Source organism: Rhinatrema bivittatum, chromosome 1 (assembly GCF_901001135.1).
Source record: "Rhinatrema bivittatum chromosome 1, aRhiBiv1.1, whole genome shotgun sequence".
Taxonomy (NCBI): domain Eukaryota; kingdom Metazoa; phylum Chordata; class Amphibia; order Gymnophiona; family Rhinatrematidae; genus Rhinatrema; species Rhinatrema bivittatum.
This window is the reverse complement of record NC_042615.1, coordinates 649,107,206-649,120,039: the sequence shown is the minus strand read 5'-3', so window position 1 is coordinate 649,120,039 and position 12,834 is coordinate 649,107,206. Positions and strand designations below refer to the sequence as shown.

Genomic DNA, 12,834 nt, shown 5'->3' with positions numbered 1-12,834 from the left:
GCCTGCCCCCTTCTTAATCACGTTCATGGTGGGAACCTCGAGGGCATTCCCCACTGCATGACATCATCTGCCTATGATACTTAAACTCAGCTGACCATCTGAGCTACGAAGTTAGCAAGGATTCCTGTCCTGCTCAATTCGCCATTTCTGGGACTTCACTTCGCTGTTCCTGTCTGAGTGATCTTGGTACCCGCTCCTCGGGGGCCCTTGTCGCACTTAGGGCTATTCATCCTCGGAGAGCCATCTCTACTTGACTCACGTCTCCAACCCAGTGAGTCTCTAAGCTGTTTTCCACGCATGACCCTTCAGTGCTCCCTGTACCGGGTCTCCACGGTGCCTACCACTACAGCTTGCCTGCTTCAGTTCAGAGTGAGCACTGGATCTGCTCTACACCTTCCTCTTCCTTTGCTGTGTGGATTCTCAGGTTATCCCGCTCTGTAGACCACTACCGAATCCATTACTGTCTTGTGCAAACTTCTACCACCAGCCTCCAGCCTACCCACACTGTGGACCACTACAGGAGGCAGCCTGCACAAGTTCCATCAAGAGGAAGTATTCCTTTGGTTACCCCGCGTTGCGGGCCACTACCGGAGAGACCAGCTTGCAGGTCATCTACTCTGGATTGAGTCTATTAACCCGCTCCTCGGGTTATCTTTGCTGTACAATAAAACTATTGCCTCTGGTGTCCATCACTGCTGAGACCCCGCCTGTCGTGGTGAGTCCCCACAGGGCTTCTCCCTGTGGGTAGAGTCAGCTCTTGCCACGGCCCAAGGGCCACTATCTAGTTCTAACACACAGAACGTAACAATATGTTTCTGCATTAGTTATGGGATTGAAATGAACAACACGCTGAAATCTCAACATGAACTATATATTGAGGTGTCATTAAGCAAGACAGTATTGTGTATTAAATTCCCAAACCCAGTCTTTTCTATCATACACCTCTTTTTGTCCACTTTTTTGTTTTTATTTTTTTATAAATTGCACAAAAACTTAACAGAAAAAACCACAGCAAAAAAAACAAACAAACAAAAAACCAAGTAATGTCCATATCAAAAACTTAAATCAGCTGATGCTTTGTTATCCACTGCTTCAGGGGATATTGTGAAACAAATACTTATCTGGATATTTGTGCTCTCCCCTGAACCACAGTCTCACAGATGTCTATCCATAACCTCACAGATGTCTATTTAAGTTTTTGATATGGACATTACTTGTTTTTTCTGCCATGACATTCTCTGCTACGTTTTTAGTGCAATTTATACAAAACAAAAAAAAAGTGGACAAAAGAGATGGCTGATAGAAAAAACTGTGTCTAGGAACTTAATACTCGATACTATCTGGCTTGCTGACATCTCACTATAAAGTACATGTTCTACACATCCAGGATGGGGCGAAAAGTTCCTTCCTTCTTGGGCACCACAAAGAAAATGGAGTACCTTCCCTGCCCCCTCTCCTGAGGAGGCACAAGAACGATTGCTTTCAGACACTGCAGTCTTTGCACAGTGTCCCACATCTCCTCCCACTTGGCATGGGAAACATAGCAGGAGATCGCAAGGGCGTTCCTGAGCAGCCAAGAAAATTCTAACGCATAGCTGTCTCGCACCACATCCAACACCCATTGGTCTGACATGACCCTAGTCCACTCCTAGTAAAGAAAAGGGACAGCCGCCCTCCAATCTTTACTGGAGAAGAGCAGACCAGCATGCCTTCATTGGGCAACCTTACTTCCGCCTCCCCCTTGGGCAATGCTGTCCCTGGGGAGAACGACGTTGGGCTCAAAAGGACTGCTGCCTACTTGAGCTCTGCTTTTGCCCCGTCGCCACGTAGCCTCTGCTTGACCAAAATCTCTTTGCGACTCGAAAATGAGCCCGCGGTGGAAAGGACTTCTTGGCGGTCTTCTCCTCAGGCAACTTATTCCCTTTTGACTCTCCCAACTGCTTCATGAGTTGTTCTAAGTCCTCTCCAAACAGCAACCTGCCCTTAAAAGGGAGGTTACCCAGCTGTGCCTTAGACCACACATCCGTGGACCAATTCCGCAACCACAGAAATCTTTGTGCCGCCATAGCTGAAACCACATTCCTGGCAATGTGCAAACTATGTTGTACAGTGCATCCGCCACAAAAGCAATTCCTGCTTCCAAAAGGGCAGCCTGAGTGGTCTCAATAGACACACCCGCTCTTCTCTCGTGAGCCTTCTGAGCCCAGCACAAACAGGCCCTCTGCATCAAGCTGCAGCAGACAGCTCTCCAGAGGCTTAAGGCTGAAACCTCAAATAACCTCTTCAGCAAATTCTACAGTTTGCGATCCTGCAAGTCCTTCAACATGGCTGCACCTGCCACTGGAATGGTCATCTTCCTGATCACAGCTGAAATGGGCGCATCCACCTTAGGGATTTTCCAGGACTCTTAAGGTCTGTTCTGGCAAAGAATACAGCTTAGCCATTGCCCGGGCTACCTTGAGCCCCACCTCAGGAGATTCCCACTCCTGATCCACCAACTTCTTCACTGGCTTCGGTAATGTAAAAGCCTTCAAAGGATGTCACAGCCCTTCCAGAACCAGGTTCATCTGCTCATTGTCGAAACCTTCTTCCACAACCTTGATCCCCAGATCCTCCAGAACCTGGGGAATGAGAGGATGCAGTTCCTCCTTACAGAAGAGCCTGACCACCCAAGGATCCTCCCCCTTGGCCACCAGGATGTCCTCAGTATCCTGCATTGGGTCTCACATTGTGGCATCAGGATCCGCATCCAGATCCCCTAACGCTTCCCCAGAATGCCCTGCAGCTGCCCGAAGCTGACATGTCCCCAGCATCCTCCATGGACCTTCCGAGCCCCAGTGGCCACTGGATGGCCCTGGGTCCCTTAGACCTTTCTCCTCTAGGTTTCTTAGACACCTGGCCCTTTCTAGGGAGTAGGCACTTGGACCCTGCCTCCTTTTTGGCCAATTAGTCCTTTTGCTCCAATACTTTTTAAAAGAAATGTCCCAAGCAAAAACTTACTGATTCCTTTCAGCCACCAGCAAGGTGATCCTCTCCTCTCCCACTGGATTGTGGGTTACAGAGTAGTTAAATCACAAGCAGATTGTGATAAATTGCAGGAAGACCTTGTGAGACTGGAAAATTGGGCATCGAAATGGCAGATGAAATTTAATGTGGATAAGTGCAAGGTGATACATATAGGGAAAAATAACCCATGCTATAATTACACAATGTTGGGTTCCATATTAGGTGCTACAACCCAAGAAAGAGATCTAGGCGTCATAGTGGATAACACATTGAAATCGTCGGTTCAGTGTGCTGCGGCAGTCAAAAAAGCAAACAGAATGTTGGGAATTATTAGAAAGGGAATGGCAAATAAAACGGAAAATGTCATAATGCCGCTGTATCACTCCATGGTGAGACCGCACCTTGAATACTGTGTACAATTCTGGTCGCCACATCTCAAAAAATATATAATTGCGATGGAGAAGGTACAGAGAAGGGCGACCAAAATGATAAGGGGAATGGAACAGCTCCCCTATGAGGAAAAACTAAAGAGTTTAGGACTTTTCAGCTTGGAGAAGAGACGGCTGAGGGGGGGATATGATAGAGGTGTTTAAAATCATGAGAGGTCTAGAACGAGTAGATGTGAATCGGTTATTTACTCTTTCAGATAATAGAAAGACTAGGGGGCACTCCATGAAGTTAGCATGTGGCACATTTAAAACTAATTGGAGAAAGTTCTTTTTCACTCAATGCACAATTAAACTCTGGAATTTGTTTCGAGAGGATGTGGTTAGTGCAGTTAGTATAGCTGTTTTTAAAAAAGGACTGGATAAGTTCTTGGAGAAGTCCATTACCTGCTATTAATTAAGTTCACTTAGGGGTAGATTTTTAAAAACGGCGCGTTCGCGTACTTTTGTTCTCGCTCCAGGCGCAAACAAAAGTACGCTGGATTTTAGTAGATACGCGCGTAGCCGCGCGTATCTTCTAAAATCCAGGATCGGCACGCGCAAGGCTGCCGATTTTGGGCAGCCGGTGCGCGCCGAGCCGCGCAGCCTGCCTTCGTTCCCTCCGAGGCCGCTCCGAAATCGAAGCGGCCTCGGAGGGAACTCTCTTTCGCCCTCCCCTCACCTTCCCCTCCCTTCCTCTACCTAACCCACCCCCCCGGCCCTATCTAACCCCCCCCCTACCTTTGTCCATGGATTTACGCCTCCCGGAGGGAGACGTAAATCCAAGCGCGCCAGCAGGCCGCTGGCACGCCGAGACGCGACCCGGGGGCGGTTCCGGAGGGCGCGGCCACGCCCCTGGGCCGAAACCACGCCCCCGGGCCCGCCCCGCCCCCAAAACGCCGCGTCGATCGGCCCCCGCCCCCTACACGCCCCCAACAAAAAACCCCGGGACTTACACGAGTCCCGGGGCTCTGCGCGCGCCGGCAGGCCTATGGAAAATAGGCACGCCGGCGCACAAGGCCCTGCTCGCGTAAATCCGGGCGGATTTACGCGAGCAGGGCTTTTAAAATCCGTCCCTTAGTGAATAGCCACTGCTATTACTGGCAACAGTAACATGGAATAGACTTAGTTTTTGGGTACTTGCCAGGTTCTTATGGCCTGGATTGGCCACTGTTGGAAACAGGATGCTGGACTTGATAGACCTTGGTCTGACCCAGTATGGCATGTTCTTAGTGGAGAACCCCTCCAAATTAGAAGAACTCTGATCAGATTCTGTGTCTTCCAGGTCCCATTCCACCCCCCCCCCCCCCCCAGCATGGGTAGGGTTTTCAATCACAGGAAAAAGCTGGGGAAGGGAATCCTGCAGCTCCACAGCCGAAGCCATGCTCCTAGCACGCAGAACTAAAATAGCCACCATGATTTCAGACCCCCTCGGGGCCTCCTGCACCGGCTCTATTACACCTGAGGCAGCCATCTGTCCAGTGATCCCCTTGGAGGTGTCCCCCCCTCCCCAGAGATGCATTTGGAGCAAATCGTTGTCGCGCAAACTTTCCTGCTCTGAGTGGATGGTGCCATGATGTGAAATCGGGCCTAAAAATAGCCCGCTCCTGCAACATGGTCAGCAGCGCTGTCCCAGTGCTGACACCTAGCCCCAACCACGCCGACAATCTGGCCCCGCTCACCTCTGACTGCCTCCCAGCAGCACACTGCGACCAGCCACCGGAACCCTGCTTCAATCTGTACTTCCTCCTGTCTCTTCTTTGTTTTTATTTTTTTTTAAAGGAACAGACATACGCAAAAAAGGTAATAAAAGAAAACACTTCCCTGTTTCTGGCTGGAAGGGGCTGATCACTATGAGGGGCAAGGACTCAGGGGGGTGAGGGAACCAGGACCCCTGGCTATCACCCCCTCTGCAGACAATTTTCGAGCTAGGACAGGGATAACCAACCCCCCGCTCGCCCTGCTCTGCCTGAGGGATGGCCCACGAAGGAACCTAACACCTTGAGGAGCTGTCCTCTAGGAATCTTCCTTCCCAGAACCTCCTTCTTTCCCTCAGGACTGCAGACTGCAGGTATGTACCTTTACCATCTGCTGGAGATAGAGACTGCAGGGACTGCAGGTGGCACTCTCGGATATGTAGCAGTGTCTAAAAGTTTTTGTTCCCTGCCTCCATCTGCTGGTAGGGATGCATAAACCCATTTGTCTGGAATGATCTGGGGTACGAACAGGAACCGCAGTTTGTTGGATCAGAGCCCACACAGGAAACTAGGCCTGGACCTCCTATTATAATGATCAAGTTGACAGCGCAGCTCAGGCAGTTACGGTGACTCAGCTCTTTGTTACCCGCAGTAAAACACAAGCATGACCAGACATTCAGGAAGTCTTACACATGCAGTCCCTAGTCCTGATCAGTGAAATTACAACTTGGGAATCCTTGGGGTGTGAATGGACAGGAAAATGAAAGGTTTGGTCCTCGCTGCAGAGTTTAACATGTGTATCTATATCAGCATTGCATCTCATCTTACACACACTGCATTGCTATGTTTACACACAACTGCTGCTATGTTTTCACAATTATCTGATTATTTATGGGCACCTAAATTGGAACAGAAATGTATTGATTTTGTTAAGAACTGTATACATTGCTATGACTCTACTCCCAAAAGAGGTCCTAGAGTGCCTCAAGGTCACTTGCCTGTACCTCAAGGTCCCTTTCTGGAGTGGTATGCAGATTTCACTGATATGGGAAACACTGAATTTGGATACAGATATTTATTGGTATTGGTCTGCTTTTTCTCTCAGTGGATGGAAGCGTTTCCATGCAAAAATGAAACAGCAGAAGTTGTGTTCAAGATACTGCTGACACAAATAATACCCCATTTTGGTCTTCCTGTACAAATCTGTACTGAATGGTTCACACTTTTGTAATGATCTGCTTTCATTATTAACCCAAGATCTCCACATTAAATGCAGATTTGTATCTGTGTACCATCCCACTTTGAATGGTTTAGTTAGTAGAACGGTTTAATGGATTATTGAAAACTCAAAAGAGGAAAATTCTCAGTGCCTTACCAGGCACTTGACTGCAGGCTCGGCCTGCAACATTATTGACCTCTCAGAAATTTGCCCATGAAGCAAAAAGGGCTTATGCCATTCCAACTTTTTAGTGGATGTCCAATGTGATTGGTGGATCACCTGATGCAACTCTGTATCCTGATATTCTGTCTACCTATGTATCTGGTTTACAGAAAGTCCTGTCTGAGTTAAGGACATGTTGCCTGCAGACTGACTGGGCATCGGCTCTAGATTGCACCACCTACACTCCAGGAGATCTGGTTTACCAAGAGAATTACACCCACAAGACATGGAAAGAGCCAGTCTACTTGAGGCCATACAAGCTGACCATTCCAGCTGGAAGATTCTGGTCCTTTCTATCACTTTGCAGACATTTACCCTTGTCTATTTATCCAGAGAGAATGAAAGTTGTTGTGGCCCTCTTGCTAGCATTTACAGCTGTGGATACAGTCAGTGTTTTTCTTTTTCTGATGTTTAATTATGTGTGCATGCGTTTAGAGACCTTTAGTAATATTACATGCTGTGATGACCAGGATTGAATTTCCCTTAAGTGGTTCACTTCCCGCAGACGTCATAAGGGTTCTGCTACCTTACACAATTTAGCATATACAAACTCCTATGTGCAGCTGATAATCACAACTGCTGAGTAGCTTAATATCACTGACTGTTTATTCTGTTCCCTATTGCCTTACTCTGTTTATAACACCCTGATATCCTTGTCTAATCACCCTGTTCCATTGCTAGCCACCCTATGATGTGATTTGCTTTGAGGTGGAGCCCGTACCACTAGAACTCAAATGAATTATGCTTCTGTTTTCCCTTACCCTATAACGAAATGTTTAATTTACAGAATCAGACAGTTAGCAGTCCTAGCTTTACACCAATCTCTGGTAACTACCCATGCACCTTTATTTTAACTTTTAATGCTACAGAACCTATTTTCTTCCCCATTACTCCATTTAATAAATTTTGGGTTACCTCCTAATTGGTTAGCTGACCCTGAGTGGAGAAAGGCCCTGATTTCTCTTTGGGAACAGGTTAAGGCCTGGGTTTTATGATCCTGATATATATTGGTATTGGTATGTGTATTGAATTATCCCTTGAGAACTTATTTCAGTGGGCTATTCACTGTTTCCTTCCAGTTGTTGAGCTTTTTCCTCCACTACTTCTTGATGACATCCCATTACCACCTCTCCCTGTGACAGAGACTTGTTTCATGCTATCTGACCAGGCTTATTCTCATTATGCCCTAATTCCCCCATTGCCTGATGGGCATGCCACCCAGGCTCATATTGTTTGAGTTCTTATCTTATTTTTATTTATTTATTTAAGGGTTTTTATATACCGCAGTACGTAAAGAAATACATCACCGCGGTTTACATTTAACAATAACTTAGCAACAGGCTTTACATTGACATTATTAATAGGTATTAAATAAACTAAATTCCATATAACAGTTTTGACGGAAAAACAGGCTGAACAGACTGTGGACCATCCAATAAAGTATAATATACAATTAAAATATTGATGTAACTATTAAACCAACACAAAAACTAAGTAGTATCTAAAACAATACCGTTCTGAGTGTGGATACAATTTCTATATTGCACCAAAGACATTTCTGTTATTTAAGCTACTTAAGATCATGATGGGTAAGGGTGGGCAGGTAAGTTTTGCTTTTAGCTGCTTTATGGTTGCACATTGCTGGTTTATACATCTCCATTATTATTGCTACCATCTTTCCATTTAGTTTAATTTAGTTTTAAGTACTGCATCATATTTTAATATATTAGTTAGCTCACACTTAAAAACCAAAATCCCAAATACAACTAAACAAGAAATTAAAATATATACAAAAGACGTTAAACACTGGTCTGCGTTTGCCGAGATATCAAGCTCTGAAGTGGAGACCATGTTAAAAAAGTTAAACCCTGCTCCACACAAAATTGACGCCTTACCTACAATGGATTTTAAAAAGTTTGCTGGCATAGCTGCCCCAACACTAACAAGGATTATAAACCTATCCCTAGAAGAAGGATCAATGCCTGATATACTAAAATGAGCAATAATTAAACCAGTATTGAAGAAAAAAAACATGGACCCCCTAATCTTGACCAAATACAGACTAGTATCGAACTTACCATTAATCGCAAAACTAATAGAAAAAACAGTCCAAAAACAATTATCAGAACATTTAGAAAATAACAATATCCTTTATCAGGCTCAGCATGGCTTCCGGAAACATTACAGCATAGAAACATTACTCCTTTCACTTACAGATACTATTCTAAGAGGATTTGATAGCGGAACACACTACATTCTTGTACTATTAGATCTATCATCGGCATTTGATACTGTGAATCATGAAATACTAATCAAGAGACTGGAAGAAAAAGGACTACATAGTAACACAATTGCCTGGTTCAGATCATATCTAAGTAATAGATTTTTTCAAGTGCACATTAAAAACACAATTTCAGAAAAAGTAAGTCTACAAACAGGAGCACCACAGGAATCGGCACTATCTGTGACGCTTTTTAACATTTACCTATTACCACTATGCCATCTTCTAGCAGGTCTTGGAATAATACACTACATATACGCTGATGACATTCAACTAATTTTACCCATTGACGACACAATTGAAAAAACATTAAACTTAGCCAATATATATCTGGACATTATCAAACAGCTATTAAACCAAATGGAGCTAGTGATAAATATTGAAAAAACTGAATTCTTACACTTAGAAAGAAAAAATGTTAATTTAATTTATTCACCAATTATACTGAAAAATAATCAAACAGTAAAATTAGCTGAGAAGGTGCGTAACCTGGGCGTAAAAATTGACCCAGAACTAAATCTTAAACAACACATATCACTGAACGTAAAATAAGGATACGCTAAACTAATGGTCCTAAGGAAGTTAAAACTGCTATTGACACGATCAAACTTTTGCACAGTCTTACAAGCACTAATATTTGCAAGCATTGATTACTGCAACGCTCTGTTATTGGGATTACCATATGCAACCATAAGACCACTTCAAATATTACAAAACTCCGCAGCACGAATACTCACAGGTAAAAAGAAAAGAGATCACATTTCTGAAACACTAGCTGAATTACACTGGCTACCTATAGAACAAAGAGTACAATTTAAAGCACTATGCACAATTCATAAACTGATTCATGATGAAAAAGCAGAATGGCTTAACACAGCACTACGTGTACATGTACCACAAAAAAATCTGAGATCGGCAAATAAAGCACTCTTAACTATTCCATCTGTTAAAACAGCACGACTTACCCAAGTCAGGGAGCGAGCACTATCCCTAGCCGGTCCCACCCTGTGGAATACAATGCCGCTTGAAATAAGATTACAGAGAAATTTCAAACTATTCAAAGTAAGTTTGAAAACCTGGCTTTTTAAACAGGCTTTTTATAAAGAGAAAGAAGAAAGTAAGTAAGTGAAAGCGGGCATCAATAAATCTGCACCCAGCACTTAGCTTCTATGTGCTTGACTCCTTTTAATTCTCACTGATAACTTTAGATAAAAATGTAAATCGCAGGAGAAATTACATATAATTCAACCATGAAACATGTACCAAAAGGACAAAATAGACATAATTCAACAATTAGTCATTATATTTGAATTCATTGTAACCGGATCATTATTGGCACTTCTATTACGTTTTAACTATTTTCTTTTTACTATTTGTGCCTATTTTGTAAACCGTTGTGATGGTAAATAACTTAACGATGGTATAGAAAAGAAGGGAATGGTTAATAAAATGGAAAATGTCATAATGCCTCTATATTGTTACCATACTATGAAGGCACACGAGTAATTTGTAATCTATACCACCCATATTTCTCTTTATCGTGCCCTTCTGTAAACTGTTGTGATGCTATTTAACTTAACGACGGCATAGAAAATTTTTTAAATAAATAAATAAATAAAATATACCGCTCCATGGTGAGACCGCACCTTGAATACTCTGTACAATTCTGGTTGCCGCATCTCAAAAAAGATATAATTGCAATGGAGAAGGTACAGAGAAGGACTACCAAAATGATAAAGGGGATGGAACAGCTCCACTATGAGGAAAGGTTGAAGAGGTTAGGGCTGTTCAGCTTGGAGAAGAGATGGCTGAGGGGGGATATGATAGAGGTCTTGAACGGGTAAATGTAAATCTGTTATTTACACTTTCGAATAACAGAAGGACTAGGGGGCATTCCATGAAGTTAGCAAGTAGCACACTTAAGACTAATCAGAGAAAGTTCTTTTTCACTCAACGCACAATAAAGCTCTGGAATTTGTTGCCAGAGGATGTGGTTAATGCAGTTAGTATAGCTGGGTTCAAAAAAGTTTTGGATAAGTTCTTGGAGGAGAAGTCCATTAATGGCTATTAGTCAAGTTTACTTAGGGAATAGACACTGCTTTTAATTGCATCAGTAGCATGGGATCTTCTTAGTGTTTGGGTAATTGCCAGGTTCTTGTGGCCTGGTTTGGCCTCTGTTGGAAACAGGATGCAATTGCTTATGTTCTAAAGTGTTTAGCTTATCTTTTGCAATTTTTTATTTTACTTGCTTATTCTTTTATTTAGATATTCAATTTTGTATTATTACTCATTTATATTGATCATTTATATTTCATTCTATCATTACCAGCTCTTCCTGGATATGTTTATGCTCATTATTTGCTTTTATTTTTACTATTATTTTCATATACATTTGATAAGTTACCTGTTATATTTTGCAATTATTTTTATTGTCTTTGTGTTCTCTGGGTTTATTACTCCTTTGTTGCTCGCCCATCTGACATAGACTTGTCAGTCCTCTGGCACTCAACTGCACTGATGTGGCCATAAATTTGGGATTTAGGTTTAGGGGTGGTGGATAGTATTATTCCCTTTTCTTTCCTCTTTTTTGTGCCCTTTCTTCTCTGATATCGTTAACTGCTGTTCTGTGCTGCTCTCTATCGCCGTCAACTGGTCTCTGCTGTCTCCTTGCCCTGCCTCCCCGCTGACTTTGCTGCTTCCCCTCATACAGGTGACCCTTGGTTGTCCTCCTGTTGTGACCAAGGGTCAAGAGGGAAATGTATAAATCTACCTGGCAACATGCACCAAAGTTCAGGCAAGATGCTCTTGTGTTCAAAACTCCAGCTAAAGAGAGAGTTGCATCTTTACAGAGGCACAGACAGTTCAGTAGCAGCATGTCCAAAAGAGGAATCAGTGTTTGCCAGCTTGTCAACAGTTAGCAGAGAGCATGAAGCAGCTTGTCCAGGTGCTGGGGTAAAATGCAGAACCATTATCAGAGCTGGGATGTTTGTGGTCGGAAGGTGGGGCTATACTGGGCTTGAGGGGGGAAGTGTATCTCAGTGCTCTTTTTGGTGCATGGTAAGTGACAAATTGCAAGAGTTCTGAGTAACGCATGTTGGAGGAGGTGGAGGAACAGAGGGGTATGGAGCCAATAGCAAGAATATTGTATATAAGAAAGAGATGTAATAGTTAGCCCTCTGAAGGAGTTTGGAGAGCAGTCAGACACTGACTCTGTGTAACTGTTCTCTTTCCTTCCACCAATACCTTGTAAACCAAAGACAAATTTTTCTTACAATAAAGATTTCATTACTGGCCATATTTGGTTCTCTTATGTATTGGTATTGGGGACAAAACACACAAAACTCAGTATACCACTTCTGTACAATGCTAACCAAGAGTAATACATTACCTTTTCGTAGGATACATCATCAAACATTTCCATTATCTGAGCTGGATTCTCTACAGGAGTGGATATAGGATGTGAAGAATTTAATGCATCAACCTCCATAGCATCAAAACACTTGCCTAAAAAATAATCTTCCTGTAAAGAGAAGAGAACGTATTTTTCATTTCAATTGAATACATATACAACTGAAAGCAAGAAAATGGATGCCCCATCATAAAGAGGCAAATATTTAAAACTATCCAGCTTTGTAAGTTAGTTGGATAAGACTTATCTAGCTAACTTACATGGGATACTCAGTGGCATGGCAATGCTGCTGAATATACTTGGAAAAGTATTAAAGTCAGTCAGATAAGTTTAATCTTCTTTGAGCCATGTCTAACTTATCCAATTAACTTAACCAGATAAATCTGAATATCACTACGTATCTAGCTAAGTTATCCAGAGAGGTTGTGCTGCCCAGTTACATCCACTTCCTGCCCACTGACTATAGGGCTAACTATTTAGATGGAGAAATCCATTATCCAGCTAAGTGGATTAGGTGGATATTCAGCAGCAGCCACTTAGCAAGATAAGTTCGATTTATCCGGCTATATAGGGCT

At 43.1% G+C, this 12,834-nt stretch overlaps 1 protein-coding gene across 4 annotated transcripts in view; it reads right to left on the bottom strand.

Annotated features, from left to right (window-relative positions):
• ERAP1 (endoplasmic reticulum aminopeptidase 1) overlaps positions 1-12,834 on the bottom strand; it is a 135,298-nt gene that overhangs the window by 82,667 nt on the left and 39,797 nt on the right. For all 4 annotated transcript variants that reach the window (XR_003852155.1, XM_029572898.1, XM_029572888.1 and 1 more), the window contains exon 8: positions 12,239-12,370. Coding sequence is in view for 3 of the 4 variants with exons in the window: in XM_029572898.1 (XP_029428758.1) it covers positions 12,239-12,370 (132 nt within the window). In the remaining variant the exon portion in view is untranslated. The remainder of the gene's footprint in view (positions 1-12,238; positions 12,371-12,834) is intronic.